The sequence below is a fragment of the Chaetura pelagica genome, unplaced genomic scaffold (genome assembly GCF_000747805.2).
Source record: "Chaetura pelagica isolate M959 unplaced genomic scaffold, ChaPel_1.0 scaffold234, whole genome shotgun sequence".
In the NCBI taxonomy this organism is placed as follows: Eukaryota; Metazoa; Chordata; class Aves; order Apodiformes; family Apodidae; genus Chaetura; species Chaetura pelagica.
The window spans coordinates 514,704-539,445 of record NW_009952967.1 but is presented as its reverse complement, the minus strand read 5'-3'; the positions used below and the strand labels follow the sequence as shown (position 1 = coordinate 539,445).

The 24,742-nt window shown below is 52.3% G+C and overlaps 2 protein-coding genes across 2 annotated transcripts in view; one reads left to right on the top strand and one right to left on the bottom strand.

The window, feature by feature from the left end:
• FBXO42 (F-box protein 42) overlaps positions 1-22,187 on the top strand; it is a 37,676-nt gene extending 15,489 nt beyond the window's left edge. Inside the window, exons 4-9 of the mRNA XM_009995746.1 lie at positions 17,015-17,168; positions 18,324-18,434; positions 18,713-18,809; positions 20,302-20,358; positions 20,866-20,982; positions 21,117-22,187. Coding sequence (XP_009994048.1) covers positions 17,015-17,168; positions 18,324-18,434; positions 18,713-18,809; positions 20,302-20,358; positions 20,866-20,982; positions 21,117-22,187 — 1,607 coding nt within the window. The remainder of the gene's footprint in view (positions 1-17,014; positions 17,169-18,323; positions 18,435-18,712; positions 18,810-20,301; positions 20,359-20,865; positions 20,983-21,116) is intronic.
• LOC104387074 (SERTA domain-containing protein 4-like) lies at positions 1,143-8,342 on the bottom strand. Its single transcript, XM_009995766.1, has 3 exons — positions 8,323-8,342; positions 7,704-7,809; positions 1,143-1,538 (listed from the first exon to the last, which is right to left on the bottom strand). Exons 1-3 carry the CDS (start codon positions 8,340-8,342, stop codon positions 1,143-1,145), a joined length of 522 nt encoding a protein of 173 aa, XP_009994068.1.
• Positions 22,188-24,742: the final 2,555 nt, after the last annotated feature.

Sequence of the window (24,742 nt, the reverse complement as noted above, 5' to 3'; positions counted from 1 at the left end):
TGGAGTTTGGGGATCAGGTTTCAAGTTGTGAGCTGAGGGAAAGGTGCCTTTGATGATGTTGTGTCAACAAAAGTAACACTCAAAGGAGGTGGGAGAGACTCTGCTGTCACCTGCCTGAGGTGGTTGTATCAGATGTGGTTCCATGTGGTGGGAGGCTCTTGGGGCAGAGGGAGCTAGAAACCTGCCCGTTAGCCATGGAGTGGTTTGTCCTTGATGGAGCTGGGCAAAAACCTTGCCCTGAGCAAAAAAAATCCCTGTTTCATCATCTCCTCATAGAAAACAGGGGCAAGTTTTCAAAACATTTGGTGGAGTTTCATAATGCTGGTCCCAATCCAGGGTGAGATTCCCTGTTCGGGGTCTCTTGGGAGCTTCATGGAGCTGAGAGGAGACATGAACCACAGTGAAGGACTGGACTTTTGTGTCTGAAGATCTCCTGAAATTGTACAGATTGTTGAGTTGAGTCCTTGGATAGGTTTTGCATCTTTTTTTTTTCTGAAGAGATCAAGTGTTTTTCTGGAGCACAAGTGTGAGCAGGAGCAGCTGAGGGAGCTGGGGGTGTCCAGCCTGGAGACAAGGAGGTGAGGGGAGACCTGCTGGCTCTGCAGCTGCTGAGAGGAGGTTGGAGCCAGGGGGGTCGGGCTCTGCTCCGCAGAAACAAGTGATGGGACAAGAGGAAACGGCCTCAAATTGTGCCAGGGGAGGTTTAGGTTGGATCTTGGGAACAATTTCTTTCTGGAAAGGATTGTCAGGCCCTGGCCCAGGCTGCCCAGGGGAGGGGTGGAGTCTCCATCCCTGAAGGTGTTGAAGAAACGTGTGGATGTGGCACTTCAGGACATGGTTTAGTGGGCACAGTGTGTTGGGTTGATGATTGGACTTGATGATCCTAAAGTTCTTTTCCAACCTTAATGCTTCTATGATTCTGAAAAGCAAAGAACCAGCTGAGACTCAAGACTGGGATTAAAAAACCATCCAAAATCCTGACCTGCCCATGCCAGTGGCCTCTCTGCCTCAGCACCCCTCACCCTGGGGGCTGCTGCATGTCCCTGGGACACCATTTGCAAGACATTGCTTAGCAAAACAAACCCATTCCCATGGATGGAAGGAAGGAAACCAGGAGCAGGAGGTTTGGAAAACCAGACTTTTCAAAAATTTAACCCAACTTGTTTCCACTTGAGGATGGGGGGGGGGGGGGGGGGGCTGCCCAGGTGGCTGCTGCTGTAGCCCATCCCGTACACGGCGCTCTCTGCAGAGTAAGGCACGATGCGATACGAACGCAGCTCTTCATAATAGAGAGACTGGGAACAGCACTCCTGCACCATCAGCTTCAGCCGTTTTCGGGCGTCAGAGTAAGCAGTCCTATAACACGGAGCCTCCTTAAAGTATTCATAGCTCTCCCTCTCTGTCTCTAGGTGAATCTTCCTCAACAGATTGTTAATTAATACAGACCTACGGAGATAGGCTTCGGGGTCGTCCAGGAATTGGAGCTTCTGGAGAGAAAGTTTTAGAATACAAGTCCGGTCCTCGGGTAGTATCAGGTGCTGGGGAGTAAAGAGCAAGTAAACAGGTCTTTAACATCAAGGAATGAAACTGGGGGGGAAGATGGGGTCTTTCAGGAGAGAGCTACTCACTTTTGGACAATACTCATGGTAATCTTGATGTAAATGTTCTTCTTCTGCATATTTTCTCTTAAAGTAGGCTACTTTCGACGTCGTTAATGTCTTTGGTAGGACCCGATCAGATCAGCTCTGCACAAAACAAGAAGAAAAAGAGCGTCAGTAATACTGCCGTGCTGGCTGTAGTGTCATGATCCAGGGCCACTTGAGGATGGGGGGGGGGGGAGGGGGGCTGCAAAATGGCCTCTGTGCACCCAAGTGGCACTGAACTTGGTCTGTGGTGTCAAAGGGCTCTTTGTCATTGAAGGAGACATCACTGGTTATTAAAAAATTTAGGGACACTGAGCCGTGGCACAGCTGGGAATGAAGAGGAATGAAAAGCTCATCCCTGACACACAATGATGCCTCTAATTCCCACCATAGCTGCTGGTGGCTGAGACTTCAAAGGAGAACAGGTTAATGAAATGGGTGGAAATCCCTCCTGATACGTCCATCAAACAAAGCCTGGAAGAGAGGGAAGCTTCTCTCCAGCTCTTTTCCTGATCTGCTTTGTTTCTTCCTTGCTGCCCTTTGAGTTTCAGAGCAATGGGCTGTATTTTCTGCCTCCTCTGAGCTCAAATTTTCCGCATGATCATCGAAAAATCTCTGACTTTCCCACCAGGATCAAAATGCTCCCGGAGCCTTCAAGCCTGGGGTGACTTGACCCCGTTGGGAACTCAGCCCTGATTCTGGTGGGTCTGCTGCCCGACCGGAGCTCCCTTATCACGTAGCTCATTGCTGCCCTTCTGAAACAAAAACACAAGTTTCTGGGCTTTGTTCCTGCTGTCCTTTGAGATGGACACTGTCCCAGCACAGATTGCTTGGAATCGTTTTCTCTAGCTAAATGTATTAAGATTTTTCCCTCCTCATTGGGCTTGGAGGTTTAGAAGGAGATGAGTAACCAGAAGCAAAGTGTTAGCCATGTCATAGAATCCTGGAATGGTTTGGGTTGGAAGGGACCTTAAAGACCATCCAGTCCCAACCCCCTGCATGGGCAGGGACACCTCCCACCAGCCCAGGTCTTCCTTGTTGCCCTTTGAGTTTCAGAGCAATGGGCTGTATTTTCTGCCTCCTCTGAGCTCAAATTTTCCGCATGATCATCGAAAAATCCCTGACTTTCCCACCAGGATCAAAATGCTCCCGGAGCCTTCAAGCCTGGGGTGACTTGACCCCGTTGGGAACTCAGCCCTGATTCTGGTGGGTCTGCTGCCCGACCGGAGCTCCCTTATCACGTAGCTCATTGCTGCCCTTCTGAAACAAAAACACAAGTTTCTGGGCTTTGTTCCTGCTGTCCTTTGAGATGGACACTGTCCCAGCACAGATTGCTTGGAATCGTTTTCTCTAGCTAAATGTATTAAGATTTTTCCCTCCTCATTGGGCTTGGAGGTTTAGAAGGAGATGAGTAACCAGAAGCAAAGTGTTAGCCATGTCATAGAATCCTGGAATGGTTTGGGTTGGAAGGGACCTTAAAGACCATCCAGTCCCAACCCCCTGCATGGGCAGGGACACCTCCCACCAGCCCAGGCTGCTCCAAGCCCCATCCAACCTGCCCTTCCACACTGCCAGGGATGGGGCAGCCACAGCTTCCCTGGGCAACCTGGGCCAGGCTCTCACCACCCTCACAGCAAAGAATTCCCTCCTCATGTCCAACCTCAATCTCCCCTCTTCCATATCCTCCAACCTGGTGGTGTCCCATCAGACTAGGAGTGATGAGGAGCACTGAAGTTTGAAACCATCCTGAAATTTAAGCTGTGGTGCAGAAATAAACAGGCCAAATGCATCTTTTGAAGAAGAATCCTGGTATCTAGAGAAACCCAGCTAGGAGTACCTACAGAAATGCTGCAGAGCACACCAGGGTCATCCCATCCTGCTGCTCTGGGCTGAAAACTGCCTGCCCTGCAAACCTGAAACCCTTTGTGTTGCAAAACCCCTTGCAGGGAGCTGGGTTTGTGGCATGGGGAAGCAGCAAGCTACACCCTGCTCTCCAAAGGGAAGGAACAGCCTTGAACATAAAGAGTTTGAACTTCATTGGTGCCCTTCCAGAGAACAAGCCCAGAGCTTGTTCAGCCAGCTCTGAGCTGCGGCTCCGCCGACCTCGGGGGTTTCTCGGTGCCTTTCGGTCCCTCGGTGCCAGACGAGGATGCTAATTTGTTACTTGCTTAGGTGGTTTTGAGAAACGTCTCTAATGAAATTTGTGTTATTAAATATGAAATATTTCAAGGGCAGGGAGATGAAAAGAGCAGGGGGTGAAGGTTTTCATGGTTGGTGGTTGGTTGTTTTTTTTTCTCCCCAAAAGCTGGGACAGCTCGTTGGGAAATGCTGCTTGTGCGTGGAGAGCTGAGTTCCAGGGGGTGAAGCCATCGCTCTTTGGGTTCTTTAGGGTTGCTCTGTGGTGATGATTAGGTGCCTAATCTCAGTGAATTTATGTTTACAACACACATCTACCCACCCTTTCGTTTGCCAGGCCCTGTCCTTCTCTTCCTATGGCCTCCCTGGCTGTTGGTGTGTAACCTCTGGAAGTTTTTCTTCTGGATCTATCACCTCATAGCACCTTTGAATACCTGAAGGGGCTCCAGGAAAGCTGGGGAGGGACTTGGGACAAGGGCTTGTAGTGAGAGGACAAGGGGGAATAAATTAAAACTGAAAGAGGGGAGATTAAGTTTACATATGAGGAATAAATTCTTAAGTGTAAGGGTGGTGAGAGACTGGAACAGGTTGTCTAGGGAGGTTGTGGAAGCCCCATCCCTGGAAGTGTTCAAGGGCAGGTTGGATGGGGCTTAAGCAACCTGGTCTAAGTGGGAGGTGTCCCTGCCCATGGCAGCAGGTTGAACTTTTACCTCCTGCTACCAGGGCATAGAATATTCCTGTGCCTCCTATATTTGAGCACCACATCTGAAAACCATCTCTCCGAGAGCCTTTTTCCATCCCTCCCTGATCCTGCCTTACTGCTGTCTGCCCCAGCTGACTTCCCATGGCATTTCCAGTTGCTCCCAATATCCACGGAGGTCATTAAGTCACTCCAGAACCTCATTCTTCTCTTACAGCTTGAGAGCAAGTGGCCAAGTTTGTTGGGCAATTAAAATAAGGTGTGACTTGTCCTCACCTTGTCCACAGACACACCAGGATGCTGCTGCCGTCGCCTCTCTGGCGAATGTGGCCCCAGAGGTGGGTGGGAATTGCTTTGAAGAAGCCAACCCAGAGGTGGGAACAAGCCCAGGGCTTGAGGTGCATCTTAATTGAGCTGTCCTGGTGGTGCTGAGCCTTGGCAAAGATGGTTTCACACCAGCAGGCCAAAGCAACTGGTGGTTTCTCTCTCCCATCCCCTGCTCTCCGTGCACCACCGCTGTTAGAAGTTCAGCAATTTTTTATCTGCAGGTGAAACTTGTGGGAAAAACCAATCCCTAGTGGGGGGATAACCAGTCCCTGCTGTGGGAAATTGGCTCCTCAAAGGCAAGGGTTTGTCTGCTCCCCTCAGCAGGTTGGCGAGGCACGTCTCTCCAACCACAGTGCTTCCACAGGGAAAGGTGCCTCATCCCTTGGATGTCCTCCTGTCCCACTCGGGCAGCTTGGTCTGGCATGGTTGGAGTATGTTGGAGGGGAAAATGCAACAAAGGAGTCTGGGAGAGAGGTGGCTCAATGGGAAATGGGTGTTTTAAGCCATGATCTGGTTTTCCTCCTGCCTCAGCACAGCTCCAGGGACTTGAGATTCCCTTTAGGGCGAGGGAAGTGCTGAACATCTGGATGTTGGTACAGAAATGGAGTCAAGAGATCATAAAATCATGGAATGGTTTGGGTTGGAAGGCACCTTAAAGATCATCTAGTTCCAACCCCCCATCTCCCACATGCATCTATTCATCCTTGAGCCCACAGGTTGGTTTAATCCATAGGATGCTGGATCTCTTCCATTGAGATCCCTGACAGGGAGGAGATGGATCTCTGTGGAGGCTAGGATCAAGACAGCCCTGGAAGAGGGAACCTGGTTTTCTTTTCCCTTCCCTGTTGCACTCCACAGCTCACTGGCTGCCACCCCTTCTCACTCATGGTTAAAAGGGAACTCCCAGCTGGGCAGGAGCTGCTGGGGGGTTGTGGGAGCTGGCGACCTGGCCATGGTTAAAACCACTGAACCTGCATGTCTCATAAGGCAAGAACCTTGATCAGGACTTTGGTAACACTCTTGTCTCCTGGATTATGAGGGGGAGAGCAATTTATTCATAGTTTTAAATCAGTTTATCTCCCTAGAAGCTCTTCTGTCTCTGCATGGGGCAGCCCTTCTTCAGATGCCATTGGCCTGGATTGAGTTGAAAGGGGAGATGTAGGGGTTGTTGAGCCTGGAGGAGACTCACGGGGGGACCTTCTCACTCCCTACAACCACCTGAAGGGAGGTTGTAGTCAGGTGGGGTTTGGGCTCTTCTGCCAGGCAACCAGTGACAGGACGAGAGAGCACATTCTGAAGCTGCTCCAGGAGGTTTAGATTGGATATCAGGAAGCACTTCCTCATGGAAACAGTGATCAGACATTGGAATGGGCTGCCCAGGGAGGTGGTGGAGGCACCATCCCTGGAGGTGCTGAAGGCGAGGCTGGGTGTGGTACTTAGTGCCATAGTCTGGAGATGTGGTGGTGTTGGTCATAGGTTGGACTTGATGATCTCAGAGGTCTTTTCCAGCCACAGCAATTCCGTGCTTGTGTGGTGGTGCTGAGCAGAGCTCCTCATGAGGCTGGGAACTTGAATGTCTCATGTGTCTGAGATTCGGGTGAGATTTTGAGCACCTGCTGGTGAAATGAGGAGTAGACATCTCTCCTGCAGCATTCCTTCCTTTCCTGCTTGGAGAACAGTTTCCTTTTCAATAATCTCCAAAGCACAGGCCTGTAATCTTTCAAACCAGTGCTTCCCTGTCCAGAACTCAGGGTTGATTTTCCACGAGCTTTTTTTTTCTTTCCTGCAAGGATTGTTTGGGGGTTTTTTTTTCTCCATTCAGGGCTGTGACTTTTTCCTGACACTTGATTTTGTGGAGAGTTGTCATTTCCTGTGGCTCTGCTGGTGCAGGTCTGGCTGAGTGGAGCTGAGGTATTTGTGAGCTGGCAGGAGGCCCTGAGAGCAGCCAAGACATCTGTGAAACCTTCTCTTTTGATTTCCTTTTCAGGAAAGAAGGCTTTAAAATATGCAAACGGGCTCCCCAAGCCGCCCATCCTGGTTGTTTACATTGGTGTTGTCTCTGACACAACGAATTCGTTGCAACAGAGAGAAGCTGACACCCTGAACTAGCTCCTGCCTGGGGCTGGTGCTGTCATCCCCAGCGCTGCCCTCCAGGAGGCACCAAGGTGTGATGGAGCTTTCTCTGACCACAAGCTCCCCCAGGCATTTTATGTCAAGTTCTTCCTTACTCCTCTGGGGTCCGTGGCAAAGCCTTCCCTCCTCAGGAGATCTGCTCACCTTGGGGGGCAGTGAAATAAAACCCCCAGAGAAGTCTTGTCAGCGGGAAGGAGCTTGGAGGAGCCTTGGGGAAGGTCCTGCTGGGAGGCTTGGGGCAGCCTGTGCTGACATCTATCGGCAAGAGCTCCTTCCAAGGCATTCCCAGCCAGCCAGCACATATCCCAGCTCCAGCTTTTCCTTCTTTAAGCCTTTACCTTTAGGACCCTGCCCACCAGGATTACACTTGTAAGATGGAATCCACAATATTCCCTTCCCACCATGTGCTTTCAAAGACTCTTTAGAAGCTCCCCACCTGATTTTATTCCAGAAAAACAACAGCTGGAAAAACTCCTTAAATCTGGTAGGCACGTGGGATGATGAAGCACTAGCTCAGGCTTGTCCACAGTCCAGGAATATTTATTCCTGACATGAAATATTTAACAAGGTTGGCGTTAAGCGCTGGATTTACCGGAACAATTTTGCGACCGGCTCTTCCCGACGCTGAGCTTTGTGAGTTGACTTTCCTGGCTCTGCCCCTGGGATGGGGACCTTGAAGGGATGGTTGAGGTTTGTTTTCTTTTTTAGCCCTGGTGGTAGCTGTAATCTCACCAAATTACACAGCAGCCCTTTTCCTGACGCACCAGGGATTTTGCATTGGGCTTCTCCGACGTCTGCGGCGCCTCAGCCACCTCCCTCCTGCTGTGGCAAAGGAACTTGAGGGGAAGTTGGTTCATGGAGGGCAGGGAACTGTTGGAGAGGGGACAGCAAAAAGCTATGAAGATGAGGAGGGGACTGGAACATCTCTTAGGAGGACAGACTGCCCAGGGAGGTTGTGGCTGCCCCATCCCTGGCAGTGTTGAAGGGCAGGTTGGATGGGGCTTGGAGCAACCTGGTCTGGTGGGAGGTGTCCCTGCCCATGCAGGGGGGTTGGATCTAGATGATCTTTAACGTCTCTTCCAACCCAAACCGTTCCATGATTCTAAGGCTGAGGACTTGGGTCTTTGTACACTGGAGAAGAGAAGCCTGAGGCTTCTTATCAATGCTGATCCATATTCTAAGGGTGGATGTCAGGAGGGGGGGACCAGACTCTTCTCAGGGGTGTCCAGTGACAGGACAAGGGGCAATGGGCACAAACTGGAGCACAGGAGGTTTAACCTAAGCATAAAAAAATACTTCTTGACTCCGAGGGTGGCAGAGCCCTGGGACAGGCTGCCCAGGGAAGTTGTGGAGTTTCCATCCCTGGAGACATTCCAAACCCACCTGGACACCAGCCTGTGCATCCTGCTCTGGGTGACTCTGCTCTGGCAGGGGGGTTGGATTTTATGATCTCTAGAGGTCCCTTCCAACCCCCATCACTCTGTGATTCCATGAAAATCACCGAGCTCAGCAGAGCTGGGCACTCTCCTCCAGCAACCCACACATCCCTCCCTCCCTCCCCTGCAATTAGCTGCTCATTATGGCGTCGTGTCGCCTGATCCAGCAATTTCCAGCTCCCGTTTGCCTCCTGGAGGGAAGACAAGTTGCAGGAGATGATCAACCCTTCCTCTTCCGAGCCTTGAGCTCTTTAATTAGCACGGGAGGTGTTTTGTGGAGGGTGTCAGACTGTTACTCAAATCGCGGGCAAACCTGCAGGGTTTGGTATTGCTCAAGGGGGGGGGGAACAACCCCAAGTATTGAAGCTGAGGGGAGTGGGTTTCTGCCTGGTGTTTGGATTCCACCCACCGGGAGGGAAAAGCAGCTTCTGCACCAGGGACACCCCTTTTCCTGCAGGGCTAAATTGGTGTTTCCCAAAAAGCAGGTGAGATAACTGCAATGGGGGAAGAGGTGTGAGGAACTCTTGGCACCTCGGAGGGATGGTTGAGGCACCTTAGAGAGACACCTTGGAGCAGTGGTTGAGGCATCTGGGAGGGATGGTCAAGGCTGTCAGAGGGGTGGTTGAGGCCCCTCAGGGGGATGATTGAGGCACCTTGGGAGAGGTACCTCAGAGGGGTGTTGGAGGCACCTTGGAGCAATGGTTGAGGCACCTCGGAGTGGTGGTGGAGGCACCTTGGAGGGATGTTTGGAGCACCTCAGAGTGATGCCCCTGAGAAGCACTCAAGCTCGACCCCATCAAAACCCCCTGCGGCCCCAAGGTGCGTGACTTGCAGCGCTCCTGGTTTGCAGCTCTGAAGAGCTCCAGGGGCAAAGCTGGCGGGTTCTGCTGCTCTTATCTCAGCTCTGTTTGCTCAACTCGCTGGGTAAGGACATTTTTGAGGAGCATTAGCACAAGGTGACTCAGTCATCCTGTTGCACGGGGTTCAGAGGGCAGCGCCGCTCCTTGTATCGGGCTCCGAGTCGGGGCATGTATGAGTTTCCCTACCGAAAAGAAGAAAGAATGACTGTGACATTGCAGAAGCTGGGAGGTGACTTGCCTGCCCGCAGGGACTTCTGCCTCCAGTGCAGGAAGGTTGTGAGAAACCAGAGCTGGGGTGGGACACCACGGGTTTGACTGGGTTTGTACCCCAAGTTGTGTCATCGTAGGGTGGAAATTCAACACCATGAGCGCAGGGGAACCTTGTCTGTATAGAAACATCAGGGGAGCTGCTGTGGTTTGGTTGTGGATCCTCCCACCTTGCCAAGACCCTTTGGCAGTGGTGCATGGGTGTTATTTCCCCACTACATGAGAACTGTTCTGCAGGCAGCAGATGGGTGTTCCTGCAAAGGGTTTGTCTCCCTGGAGAATCTGGAGGCGGGTTGGGAGAGTTGGAGTGTTCAGCCTGGAGAAGAGAAGGCTCCAGGGAGACCTTAGAGCAGCTTCCAGTGCCTGAAGGGGCTCCAGGAAAGCTGGGGAGGGACTTTGAACAAGGACAGGGAGTGAGAGGACAAGGGGGAATGGATTTAAAGTGGAAGAGGGGAGATTGAGGTTGGATATGAAGTGGAAATTCTTTGCTGTGAGGGTGGTGAGACCCTGGCCCAGGTTGCCCAGGGAAGCTGTGGCTGCCCCATCCCTGGCAATGTTGAAGGGCAGGTTGGATGGGGCTTGGAGCAACCTGGGCTGGTGGGAGGTGTCCCTGCCCATGCAGAGGGGTTGGAACTAGATGATCTTAAAGGTCCTTCCAACCCAAACCACTCTGGAATTTGATGATCTTCCTTTTGTGAAACCTCACAAACTGCTGGCAAGGGAAGAGCTTTCAGGCAGATCTGCAGATCACTGCGGAAAATTCCTGGCTGGCCTGGGAAGCAGCAGGAGATGTTGTTTTGTCCTTCTCTGGTTTCCCTTCCCATCCAAGGGGGAAGATCTGGGGATTTCACACAGTCATGCAAGTTTGAGATGGACCTTTTGTGATGAACCAGAGCCTGGACAGCCCCTTGACTGGGATAGATGATGGTGCTGGGATGGCTGAGGGCTCCAGATCAGGACCTTAATCTGGATTGGGATTTGGTGTCTATAAGTCTCTCACAGGCTGAAATCCAGGCTAATAAATCCAGACTGAGAATAGGGCAGTTGGAGGCAGCAGAGACTTCACCCTCTGAGCTAGCAAGGAGAGCACCAGCTCTGTTCTTCACCAGCTGCTCCCCCAGGGAGCTACATGGTTCAAACCAGCAATCAGACATCCAGCTCTTCCCACAGGGAAAGCTCTGGGATGGGGCTTTTGTAAATCAGAGGCAGACTGCAGCAAGTCCAAGCCATCCTTGGACAAGGATGGACAAGCCTCTTCTGCCGGGACATCTGGCAGCTGGGTCCATTTTTCTTTTCTATCTGACAAGAAATTGGCTTTTTACTGCTGCTTTTTGTGTCTCCTTACGTGGCACAAGCTCCTCGGGGTGAAAGCCCCACAAAACCTTTTGTTCTTCTGCAGATGCAAATGCTTTGATTTTGCAGGGATAGAGTAGTCAGGAAACACCAGCACTGGTCACCAGCAAAGGTGATCAGAGGGCTGGAGCAGCTCTGCTCTGGAGACAGGCTGGGAGAGTTGGGGTGTTCAGCCTGGAGAAGAGAAGGCTCCAGGGAGACCTTAGAGCAGCTTCCAGTGCCTGAAGGGGCTCCAGGAAAGCTGGGGAGGGACTTGGGACAAGGGCAGGGAGGGATGGGATGAGGGGGATGGATTAAAACTGGAAGAGGGGAGATTTTGGTTGGACATTGGGAGGGAATTCTTTGCTGTGAGGGTGGTGAGAGCCTGGCCCAGGTTGCCCAGGGAAGCTGTGGCTGCCCCATCCCTGGCAGTGTTGAAGGGCAGGTTGGATGGGGCTTGGAGCAGCCTGGGCTCCTGGGAGGTGTCCCTGCCCATGCAGGGGGTTGAATCTAGATGATCTTTAAGGTCCTTCCCAACCCAAACCATTCCATGATTCTACATGGTGCTTTTCCTACCTAACTCTGCAGGTTCAACATCTCCCTCTGGCTTTTTTTTGGGCTTCCAATACACTCTGCTGATCATGTCCCCACCAAATGAAGACATCCTTCTGATGGGCCATAATTTGCTGAACAAAGGTGATTTGTTGGCAGGGAGAGGCCAGTTTTGGCAGCAGCTTCTGTATTCTCAGCGTGGGTTGAGCCACAGCAGAGCAGGACCATCACCTTGCCCCTTTTTTTGTGGGTGCAGGTAGTGGCTGTTGGTCCCAAGCCCATCCCGAGATGGTTTCCTACACCTTTAGTGTGCAGATTGTGGGTGGCTTTTGAACCTCAGGAGCTTGGCTTCCTTTGTGTGTTGGAATCCACCAGACAAACTCACTTTAATTTCTCAGCTTTGAAATTGGAAATGCTCCTGTGGGCTTGGGTTTGTCCTGGCATTTCATGGGAATTGAATGGTCTGGTGATGATAGTGATCATCTTGCTGGAGTCCTAGGGAATCATGGAATACTGGAATGGTTTGGGTTGGAAAGGACCTTAAAGATCATCTAGATCCAACCCCCCTGCATGGGCAGGGACACCTCCCACCAGCCCAGGCTGCTCCAAGCCCCATCCAACCTGCCCTTCAACACTGCCAGGGATGGGGCAGCCACAGCTTCCCTGGGCAACCTGGGCCAGGCTCTCACCACCCTCACAGCAAAGAATTCCCTCCTCATGTCCAACCTCAATCTCCCCTCTCCCAGTTTTAATCCATCCTCCTCATCCCATCCCTCCCTGCCCTTCTCCCAAGTCCCTCCCCAGCTTTCCTGGAGCTCCTCCAGGCACTGGAAGGTGCTCCAAGGTCTCTTAGAGCCTCATCTTATGTCTCCTCAGAGCACCATGACTGGCTGGAGCTGAGGCAGCTTGAGGAGTCCATCAGATCCAGGAATAATTCCCCCTGGATATTATTAGTAGCTCCCATCTCATTTATCTCCAGAAAAGTTTAGTCTGCCGTAATAAAAGTCCTCAAAAATTATCCCCCTGATAGAACCCCAAAGCTCCTTCCATACCTTAACCTCTCCCTGAGAAGCTGCAAACCCTTGGCTCTCTCCACCTCATCTCCTTTACAATATTGCCCCAAATCACCCCCATCCCATCCCATCCTTTTCTGGCTGATCCTGTCAAATCATGTGAGGTGATTGGTTTTTTACCCTCCCCCTTTGTTTTTACTTCAACCCCCACTTGCTGTTCATTTTTGGAGTTGCTTGGGGCTGTGCCTGGTAAAGGCTGCTCTGGAAATTCATGTTCCACGTGCCCTCACAGCCAGGCTTGTCTTTTGTGGCCACCGGGCTCAGCACGAGCTGCTCGGGTTGCATGAGAGGCCTGAATAAATGGGCTTTAAAAAATGCTTATAAGGACAGATCCTAAATAGATAGTGACCAGAGCTCATGTCAGAAGCAGTCAGAGGCTGGTATTTCTCTTCCAAAGAGCCATGGAAGCTTTGTTTGTTTGTTGTTGGGCTTTTGCAAAGCATGTAACTGCTTTACGAGCCAGGAAAATCCATCAACTGGATTAAAAAGCAACAACCCCTGCCTGGCTTTTAGCTGCTCGTCCCGGGTGAAGAAACAGCGTCAGCTGGGAAGAGATGGTGCCTTTCTATGTTTAGGAGTGGTTAATTGTGTCACACCCTCCGCGGGCTTGAATTTTTATCCCCAAGGAAAGATCATCTGATATCGGGTTGGATGGAGTTATCGGGGAGTGGAGCTTGGAAACCCAGGCAGGAGGATCCCTGCTCTGCTCCTCGTCTTCCCAGGCCCAGGGAACAGTGGAAACCAGTCAGTTAGCTAAGGATGCTCTTCTGCTGGCCCTTCAGACCCTGGTGAGGAGCAGAAGCTGTTTCAGTTGCACAGGAGGAAGCCCCTCCCACTTCCAGTGTGTTCCTGCAGCCTTTGAAATTCTGCTGGACTTTGAGCAAATAGCTGGGCAGGTCTGAAGGGCCCCACGGAAATGAGCCAAGTCCCTTTGATGTCCCTGCTGCCCCTTCCCTGTGCTCCTCCTCCACATACTTGAGACCTGAAGTCACAAAGGCTGCGGGTCCCTGTCCCCTGGGCAGGGCAGGTGTTGCTCTGCCTCCCTGGAGATGCTGCTGTTCTTCCCAGGATGGCGGCAGCAGCAGCTCTCCCTGGGAATTCTGCAGGTTTCAGCTGCTTTTTGCCCAGGTGGTTTCACTCAAACAAGAGATCATGGAATCCCAGACTGGTTTGGCTTGGAAGGGACCCAGGGTCTCACCACCCTCCCAGCAAAGAACTTCCTCCTCATGTCCAACCTCAATCTCCCCTCTTCCAGTTTTAATCCACCCCCGTCATCCCATCCCTCCCTGCCCTCATCCCAACTCCCTCCCCAGCTTTCCTGGAGCCCCTTCAGGCACTGGGATCACCAGAGCTCTCTCTGGTATGACGATGTGTCTCTTTTGCTGAGAGCATCTGTAGATATTCCAACTGTCTGGTTGGAGGAGGCTTTGAGAGCCCAGCCCTTCCTTTTGGCATGTAAAATTCAGATATTTTCCTGCAGAGCAGAATGAAACCCCGCTCGTTTCAACCCGTACAACACCCAGGAACAGGCAAAGCTTCCTGGAGAACCAGGGCAAGCCTCTGCTCTGGGCTCTTGACATGGTGTTGACTCATTTGGGAACCATCCCTGTGTCTGAGGCTGGAGTTGACCTTCAGGTTACAGCCAAAGGAGGGTGGCTTTCCTCATTGCACCATCCCAGACCTTTTGGAGCACAGAGTCAAGCTCTTTCTCCATCTTGGGATGACTCTAATCCTATTTTTGTAGAATCATAGAATGGGTAGGTGTGAAGGGACCTTGAAGACCATCTAGATCCAACCCCCCTGCATGGGCAGGGACACCTCCCACCAGCCCAGGTTGCTCCAAGCCCCATCCAACCTGCCTTTCAAAATTGCCAGGGATGGGGCAGCCACAGCTTCCCTGGGCAACCTGGGCCAGGCTCTCACCACCCTCACAGCAAAGAATTTCCTCCTCATGTCCAACCTCAATCTCCCTCTTCCAGTTTTAATCTATCACCCCTTGTCCTTTCACTACAATCTCTTGTCATAGGTCCCTCCCCAGCTTTCCTGGAGCCCCTTCAGGTATTGGAAGGCTGCTCTTTTGTTTTAAAATAACTTTTTTTGTTGTTTTAAAATAACCCAATATAAAGCCAGCACTTTTGACCCCGTGGTGTCTTGTAGCACCCTCAGTGGAGAAGCCCAGCCTGATGATTCTCTACAAGTCAAAAATTTTTGTAGCAGTTTAGGTTGTCCTGCCAAGCTTGAGAGAGCAAATTTATGCTCTGCCAGGGAAATATTTAAGCTGCAAACCTGCTGCTGTGGATTAATGAATTGCTTACAGCCATGAAACTTGCCAGGAAAACTGGAATTTGGGAACAAAGTGTAACCAAATGTGACCCTCTTCTGGCACCCTGGTCTTTTAAAGAGACCTTGGCCACGTTACACACGTGCCCCAGCACAATAATTGTTTCCTGTGTGACTTTATCCCCTTTTTCCCTACCTGAGAGCAGCATCAAGGTGTGATTTGTCCCTGGAGAAGGCTCAAGGGACATTGTGGCCACCTCCTCTGTGTCTGGCCAGGTTCTGGGCTCTTCCCACCACCTGGAAGTCATGGCAGTGGAATTGCCTTTCTCAGCTGCAGCATCTTAAAATAGCTGCTCTGGTTTCTTTTTAAAAATAGTCACCATCCTGCGTGTCATTACCTGCTAAAAACGTTCCTCAAAGTGTCCTGTGAGGGAGGTGGCTTTGGGGGATCAGCCTTTTTGGAGAGGGTGACAAAGCTTCTGCAGCCACGTGCCCTCCAGCTGCCCCCGTGTCCCACCAACGTGGCTTTGGGGTGATGGATTTGGGATTATTTTGAAAGGGTGACTGCAGAGATGCAGGAATCTGCCTGGTGCTGGTGAGGGCCACAGGCAGGAGGATGCTTGGGTGCATTCTGGAGAGGCTTTGGATTTTCCTGGCTGCCAGAAACAGCAGCAAGGTGCTGACACAGCCTTGATGGGTAGTGTAGGAGCAGCAGGAGGCTGAGAGGTGAGCCCAGAGCTTTGCTGCTGGAAATCATCGGGATGGATGGCAGTCCAGAGCACAGCATAGAAACATGGGATGGTTTGGGTTGGGAAGGACCTTAAAGATCATCTAGATCCAACCCCCTGCATGGGCAGGGACACCTCCCACCTGCCCAGGTTGCTCCAAGCCCCATCCAACCTGCCCTTCAACACTGCCAGGGATGGGGAAGTCATGGCAGTGGAATTGCCTTTCTCAGCTGCAGCATCTTAAAATAGCTGCTCTGGTTTCTTTTTAAAAATAGTCACCATCCTGCGTGTCATTACCTGCTAAAAACGTTCCTCAAAGTGTCCTGTGAGGGAGGTGGCTTTGGGGGATCAGCCTTTTTGGAGAGGGTGACAAAGCTTCTGCAGCCACGTGCCCTCCAGCTGCCCCCGTGTCCCACCAACGTGGCTTTGGGGTGATGGATTTGGGATTATTTTGAAAGGGTGACTGCAGAGGTGCAGGAATCTGCCTGGTGCTGGTGAGGGCCACAGGCAGGAGGATGCTTGGGTGCATTCTGGAGAGGCTTTGGATTTTCCTGGCTGCCAGAAACAGCAGCAAGGTGCTGACACAGCCTTGATGGGTAGTGTAGGAGCAGCAGGAGGCTGAGAGGTGAGCCCAGAGCTTTGCTGCTGGAAATCATCGGGATGGATGGCAGTCCAGAGCACAGCATAGAAACATGGGATGGTTTGGGTTGGGAAGGACCTTAAAGATCATCTAGATCCAACCCCCTGCATGGGCAGGGACACCTCCCACCAGCCCAGGCTGCTCCAAGCCCCATCCAACCTGCCCTTCAACACCCCCAGGGATGGGGCAGCCACAGCTTCCCTGGGCAACCTGGGCCAGGCTCTCACCACCCTCACAGCAAAGAATTTCCTCCCAATGTCCAACCAAAATCTCCCCTCTTCCAGTTTTAATCCACCCCCCTCATCCCATCCCTCCCTGCCCTTGTCCCAAGTCCCTCCCCAGCTTTCCTGGAGCCCCTTCAGGCACTGGAAGGTGCTCTAAGGTCTCCCTGGAGCCTTCTCTTTCTTCAGACTCAAGGAGTGACTGTTAATTCACAGAGCAAAGTACTTAGGGTTTAATCCTGCTGCATGGCAAAGCAATGGGATTTGGTGCATGGCAAAGAAAGGGGATTTGGTGCAGGATTCCCCTCGGGAACACCTCAGCAACCCGCCCCACTCCGGATGCCTTAGCATTGGAATTTGTTCTCCCCCTTTTCCTCGGGGAGAAGTTCCTGGGTACTTGGGGGTAATTACTGCTTTGCTTCAGCACTAAAGCAATAATTTGCAGGGATATGTTGGAAAGGCAGCAATTTCCTGCCAGTGAGTGACAGATGTTTTGCCATCCGCGAGATGTGCTTCCAGGCTGCTGCTCATTCCCACCACACAAACGGGCAGTCGTTTTCTTCCCAGGCTCCAAACTCTTCATTTTGCCTTGTTTTCTGTTTGGTTTGTTCCAAGGTGAGCTCTCTTGTGGTGTAAACCCACCCCCCAGGGGTTTTCTAACCTTCCCCTCCTCTCTCCCTGCCCAGGTTCCTACCCCTCGCCCAAGGCTGGGGCCACACTGGTGGTCTACAAAGACTTGCTGGTGCTGTTTGGTGGGTGGACACGACCAAGCCCTTACCCCCTGCACCAGCCAGAGAGGTTCTTCGATGAGATCCACACCTACTCACCCTCCAAAAACTGGTAAGAGCACATCTGGATTGGAAGCCCAGGCTTTGATCCTGTAAGAACAGGTCTGTAAGGCAGCTGGAGGGCTCCTCTCTGAGCCCACCTGGGACTGGCTCCTAGGGAAGCTTGGGTTCCCCAGTGTGTCTAATCCTCATTTCCTGAGTCTGTCTAATCCTGGTGTGCCTGTGATGAAAAAAAAACCAAAAAAACAACCCAAAAGAGCACAACAAAGATCTGAGCAAGGGGCTGTCTGGTGCCTCTTGGGTGGTGGTAGCTTCCATACAGCTCTCAACTCATACCTAAAATCTTCCAAACCCCTGAGTGTGCCCATCCAGCCAGGGGGAAACCTGGATGTGAATGTTTTAAACACCACATGGATTGGGCTGCAAGGCAGGGAGGTCTTTGAGGAAAGGAGGAGATAAAGCCACAACTCCTGGAGGTAATAAAGCCTTCACTCCAGAAGGTCTTGCTTTTAGCAGTGCTCCAAAGCTTCTCTGGCCCTCAAGGGAGACATGATAAAGCAGGTATCTACACCATGGTAGTGAACTCTCTGCAGCACAGTTACAGAGTGGTCGGGGTTGGAAGGGACCTCTGCAGACCATCTAGTCCAACCCCCTACCCAGAGCAGGATCACCTACAGTAGATCCCACAGGAAGCTCCTGGATTTTTAATAAAGCATCCAGCAGCGATGGCGGAGATGGCAGGAATTTTCCTTTCCCCTTGAAAACACAGTTGAGCTGGTTTCAGCCCAGCCTTTCTCAGCGGTGCTGCTGTGTGAGAAAGGAGCACATGCTGTAATCAAAGTGACCATGGTTCCTTCTCCTCTTTCATTGAGGACTTTTCATCTTCACAAGGGTCAATTATCCCATGCTCTTCTGGGCAGTGGCGTTCGAACGCTGTAATTAACCCGCGTTGGCAATAATTGGGGATGGCCCTAATTGGAAGGGGCCACCTCTCCAACTTGGCCTTCTGACTTCGTCATGCTTTAAAAATGTTCAGCACTTTGGTGTTTCTAATGAGTTTTCGTTATTCTTTGGATCTTTGGAGGTTTTTCCCCGAGGTTTTCCTCTCTCTCATGTTCTCCATGACTTTGCCAACCCCTGGTTCCCATTTATCCGGCGCTTCCCTTTCCAACCTGATGGTGAATGTCTTCTTTTCTTCTTCCCCCAGGTGGAACTGCATCGTGACCACCCACGGCCCCCCACCCATGGCAGGACACTCCTCCTGTGTCATTGAAGACAAAATGATCGTTTTTGGGGGTTCGCTGGGATCTCGGCAAATGTAAGTTTGGGGTGAGAGTGTTTGACAAGTGCTCCTGCAAGTGAGGAGCATGTTGTGGTGGTCCTGGGGTAGCTCATGAGTGTTTTGGAAGGAGATCTCTGCAGGGTTTGGGGTCTGCAAGCTGCCTTGGTTCATCTTTTGCATCTCACATCAAATCCCCTTGAGGATTTTTGCCCACGGGAAAACCAATTCTGCCATAAAACTCTGCCCTGATCCCGTGTTTCACATGCCCAGAGAACCTGGTTGCATTGTTAGTGCTTCTTGTCTCCTCCTTGCAGGAGTAACGACGTCTGGGTGCTGGATCTGGAGCAGTGGGCATGGTCCAAGCCCAACATCTCAGGGCCCAGCCCTCACCCCCGAGGTGGCCAGTCCCAGGTGAGCTCTCCATCCCCAGCACCAACACCCACGCTGCTGGAGAGAAACCAGACACAGCTTCATCCCCAGCTCCCAGGCAGCTCCCAGCAGGTCACCTGGAAGCTGCTAACTGATTTCCAGGTGATCTTGGCAAGCTCTGCCCAACGGGCCCTTCTTTTCTCTACCCCTCTGTGGGGTGAGGGAGCACTTTTCATCTCCCGAGCGCTCAGGCAGGTGCCGCGTCTTGCGCGTGACTCAGAGCTCTTAACCAGCCCTTCTAGAAAACCAATTGCTCTTCTCACCCAACCACCTTTCCTGGGGCGTTTCAGATCAATCAAGTTGTTATCACAGGGTGGTTTGGCTCCAGGCCCTTTGGATTGCTCTTTTCTCCTGATCCTCAGTGGGAGCCGCTCTGGATTGTACCCACTCCGGATTGTACCCGCTCCAAGCACGGCTCCAGCAGCACCTTTTCTTGCGTGCCTGGGGCAGGAAGCTTGTGAAGGTCATCCAGCTTAGTGCAAGTGTCTCCATCACAGCTGGTCTTCCCTTTGTGGTCCCCAAGAGGATGGTCAGTGGTTCATCACAACCTCACAGGGCACTCAAAAGAGGTTGTGCTTGAATGAGCCTTTCCATCCACTGGGAGAGGAATCACAGTCACAGAGTGGTGGGGGTTGGAAGGGACCTCTGGAGATCATCCAGTCCAACCCCCTGCTAGAGCAGGATCCCCTAGAGCAGATCCAACAGGAACATGTCCAGGTGGGTTTGGAATGTCACCAGGGATGGAGACTCCACAACTTCCCTGGGCAGCCTGTCCCAGGGCTCTGGTACCCTCAGAGTAAAGAAGTATTTTTTTATGCTTAGGTTAAACCTCCTGTGCTCCAGTTTGTGCCCATTGCCCCTTGTCCTGTCACTGGACACCCCTGAGAAGAGTCTGGTCCCCCCCCTCCTGACACCCCCTGTAGATATTGATCAGCACTGATCAGATCCCCCCTCAGGCTCCTCCTCTCCAGCTGAAGAGCCTCAGCTCTCCCAGCCTTTCCTCACAGGCAGGTGCTCCAGTCCCCTCAGCATCTTAGTGCCCTGGGATGGACTCTCTCCAATAGCTCCTTGTCCTTCATGAACTGGGGAGCCCAGATTGGTCACAGTTCTCAGCCCACCCAGCACCTCACAAACCTGCTGCAAACACCTGCCCTCCCAGACAACCCCGCCACCTTCTCCCTTATTTAAAGAGTGTCAAGTCTGTTGTTTGGCTCAGCTTCAGGAAGGGTAATTGCTCTTCTCTGGAGGAGGAATTAGTTGGTGAGGAATGTCTGGGACGAGGTGGGGTGAAGCCTCCATCCTGCTTTGCCTCAGGCCCAGCAAAACCAGCTCTTCATCCCAGCTCCACTCCTCATCTCAGGGAGGTCTGGATTCAGCTGAGAGGCCATAGCCTGGTTCTTGGAGGCCTTGCTAAAAGCATCAGGGTGGCTTTGCCTCCTTCCTGCTCTCAAACCTTCTTCTTTGTCCCCTCCAGATCGTGATAGACAACGAAACCATTTTAATCCTTGGTGGCTGTGGTGGTCCCAACGCAGTGAGTATCCTGAGGGGAAGGTGGGCATGGACTGCACAGGTCACACTGTGACCCAGAGCCATGGGTGCTGGGCTGGGGAGAGGGAGGCACCTTAGTTGGGTGACATTTTACCCTGCAAATCTGGGCACCCACACACTAGATCATCCAGAGAAGCTCTCTAGCTATTGCTGAAGCTGTTTTAATTAAGAAAAAAGCACCCCAGGCACTGCCAGGGCAGCTCACTGAGGTTAATTGAGTCTAGGAAGAATTAGCCCTGATTTTATAGCAGGGTAGAAGGTGGAGATGAAGGGCCACAGGAGGGTGTAGTCACTCCTCGGTGGTCAGATCCAGATCTGGGTCACTATTCCTCTGTCTGCTGCAGCAAAGCACCATTCCTGCCTCTGATGGGATGATCTCAGCTCTGGAATCTCAAATGGGATTCTGGAATCTCAAACTGGGCTCCTAAATCTCAAACGAGGCTCTGGAATCTCAAACTGGGCTCCTAAATGTATCCCATTTTCTTCCTAGCTGTTCAAAGATGCCTGGTTACTTCACATGCACGTGAACCCCTGGACCTGGCAGCCCCTCAAGGTGGAGAACGAAGACCAGGGAGCCCCGGAGCTGTGGTGCCACCCTGCCTGCAGGGTACGGCCCTGCTGGGTCTCACATGCACCCACTACCCCTTATTACCTGCCCAGAATTCTCCAAAACCCCCCAGTTTTCACCCCAATTCTGGGTCACCTTTGCCATCTGTCACCTCTTCCCTTCTCCTCTTGCAGGTGGGACAGTGCGTGGTGGTCTTCAGCCAAGCTCCCAGCGGGAGGGCCCCACTGAGCCCCAGCCTCAACTCCCGCCCATCTCCCATCAGCGCCACCCCCCCCGCCCTGGCTCCCGAGACGCGGGAATTTCGCTCCCAATCTCCCGTCAGGAACACGGATGAAGCTCCTTGTGTCAACGGCCGCTGGGGCACCTTGAGACCCCGAGCACAGAGACAAACCCCTTCGGGATCCCGGGAAGGCAGCCTCTCCCCAGCCAGAGGGGACAGTTCCCCGGTGCTCAATGGTGGGAGTTTGTCCCCCGGGGCCCCGAGTGGGGGCTCCCTGGGCAGCCCCGTGCAGGTGGTCTCACCCTCCGCAGCCGAGGGCTACGACCCCAAAGCGGGGCTGGCCCTGGCACCGCGCCGGGGGTCCCTGCCCGAGCAGAAGGACCTGAGGTTGGGATCCGTCGAGCTGAGCTGGGAACAAAAACCCAGCTCCGTCATCTGCCAGATGGAGGCTGTGGAGGGCAGGACAGTGAGGAACCCACCCGAGCAAACCAACGGCGCCCACACCCCGCCCCACGGCACCAGCTCCCTCCCCGGGGCTGTGTCCCCCGGCGCGCTCCGCAGGAGCCTGGAAGCTGTCAAAGCTCTTTCTTCCAAAGGTTCCTCAGCTTCTGCAGCCTTGAGCCCACCCTTGGCTTCTTCTCCAGGGTCTCCAAGCTCCGAGACAGGCTCATCAGCACGTCCGGGCTCTACCCAAGGTGATGGCCATTCCATACCTCCCATCGCCCGCCGCCTGGGCCACCACCCTCCCCAGTCCCTCAACGTGGGGAAGCCTTTGTACCAGAGCATGAACTGCAAACCCATGCAGATGTACGTCCTGGACATTAAAGACACCAAGGAAAAAGGACGAGTCAAATGGAAAGTGTTCAACAGCAGTTCTGTGGTGGGACCACCCGAAACCAGTTTACACACGGTGGTTCAAGGCCGAGGGGAGTTGATCATATTTGGTGGCCTCATGGACAAGAAACAAAACGTGAAATATTATCCCAAAACAAATGCCTTGTACTTTGTGCGAGCAAAGAGATAATGCGGCCCCAGCCACCGTCACCTTCTCCCCTCCCTCCCTCTGCCTCTTCCCTCTCCTCCCCAAGCCCTTTCCCTGTCACACAGGCGTTCAAACTGTGAATTAGGGAGCAAGAAACCAATAAAAGTCCAAGCAAAACCTCCAGTGCTGCCCCACCAGTTCCCAGTAACAGCCCAGTTCCCTGACTGGTGTTTCCCAGGCAGGGAAGGACCCGCGTCGCTGCCATCCGAGCCGAGGAGTTGGGATGAGCAGGTAGGGAATTCTGCCATCCTGGATCCTCTGGAGGTTGGGGTTGATCTGCCAGGGCTTGGAGAGATTTTGTCTCTCTGGATTTCCTGGTGGGATGGGAGGAAAAGTGATTTTGTAGGAACCAACCAAAGAACCCGCGGGCACTTTTGTTTGAGCACCAGGTATTTCCATGCTTCGTTCCGTAAGGAAAACAAGAGCAATACCCTCCGTGGGATCTTCCAGCACTGCAGACCTTTGCTGGACACAAACACAATGCCTTTTTCCTGCCTCTCATCCCCTTGGCCTGCCACTCTCCTTCCTCTCCTCCAGTCAGGACCCTCAGAAGGAAGAAAACAGAGGGATATTTGGGTCAAAATGCCAAAAACGTGAAGAATTAGCCAGGCTTTAGCAACCTCCTCCCTACCTGTGCTGGATCAGGCTTCATCCTGGCTCAGACCAGGACAGGGATCAACCCTGATCCCTCCTGATCAACCAAAACCACCATTTACACTCCAAATCCCATTATTCTCGCAAAATTCCCCCAAAGCTGAGGAACGTGGTTCCCTTTTAACCTGGAAGGTTTAGTTTCATTCAACAACCTGAACCCGCTGGAGGCTGAACCATCACCTCAGAGCTTGGGAACAGGCTTTTTTCTTTCATATTCCAGCCAAAAAAAGATAAATATTGGTCAATTTGGGGTCATGAGCAGCCCCACCAGCAGTAACCACCCCCTGCATCTTTGCACCTGCCTCCTACAAAGATTCCCAACACAAATCCCAAGGGATTGAACCTGTAGACAACCTCCCTCCATTCTCTTTGATGGGAAGGGACAAAATGGGTGGATTTGGCCAAATTTTAGTCAGCAAACAAAAAGGAAAGACCCCTCCCCAAGCCGGCAGTGCCATGAAGTGGCCCCTTTATCCTCTTTTTTCCTCATTTTTGGGTGGTTTTTCCATCCCCACAGAGCTTTTTTTTTGCCGGTCAGAGCCTTAAATCACATCCCGACCCCCTGGGGGGACAAGGGAGGGTTTTCCTCTTTCTGGGGCCTTTCCACCTCTGTAAATATATCCTCGTGAAATCAAACCTCACCTATCCCCAAAAACGGATTTGATTTTTCCCAAGGGAAGGCAGTTTTTGTTCCACACCTCCCTTCCCCCCCCCCCCCAAACCCCCCAAACCTCAGGAGCACCTATGGAATATTTCCCACTTGAGGCTTCGCCATGGGGAAGGAGGTTGGGGACTTTGGCTTCGGTTCCTTCGTCCCCTTTGCATGTTTCTTGTCGTTTCACACCCAAAAAAATAAGGGATGGATGGTGGGTTGATGTTCCCCTTGAGTGATTCATCCCTCCAGGGGTGTTTTCCCAATGTTTACATGGTCTCCAAACTCCAAAGGTCCCAAAAGAACCATAACCAGTCCCAAAATCCCCACAACTGGCCCCGGAATCCCTGTAACTGGTATGAAGATCTCCCTAACCAGTCCCAAAATCCCTGTATCTGGTCCCAAAACCACCACAACTGGCCCCAAAATCCCAACTGGTCCCCAAATCCCCATAATCAGTGCCAAAATCGAACTGGTCCCAAAGTCCCATCTGGTCCCAAAATCTCTGTAACCAGTCCCAAAATCCTCACAACTGGTGACAAAATCCCCATAACCAGTCCCAAAAATACCTGCAACTGGTCCCAAAATCCCCACAACTGGCCCCAGCATCCCTATAACTGGTCCCAAAATCCCCATAACCAGTCCCCAAATTCCCATAACCAGTCCCAAAATCGAACTGGTCCCAAAATCCCCATAACTGGCCCCAAAATCCCAACTGGTCCCTTAATCCCCATATAACCACTCCCAAAATCCCCATAACTGGCCTCAAAACTGGCCCCAAAATCCCTAGAACTGATCCCAAGATCCCCATTTAACCAGTCCCAAAATCCTAACGGATCCCAAAATCCCTATAACCAACCCCAAAATCCCCACAACTGCCCCCAAAACCCCAACCAGCCCCCCCCCTGGGGGTCCTCCCTCCCTCTTTTTGACCCCACAAAGGCTCATTCTGCACAAAAAAGGGTAAATTCACCCCAAAATCTGCCTCCCCCCCCACACCCCAAGGAGCCAATGGTGCTGTGAGCGAGGTGTGTGTGTCCCCCCGTCACTCAGGTGTGTCCCCCCCTTTGTCACCTCAGGCTCAGCTGAGCCTGGGAATGAAAAAGGGGCTTTTTGGTGATATTTAAAAATCTTGTGTACATGTTTTTTTGGGTTGTTGTTGGTTTTGGGGTGTTGGTTTCTTTTTTTGGGGGGGGGTTAATGGGTGTGTGTTCCCACTCCCCCCTCCCCC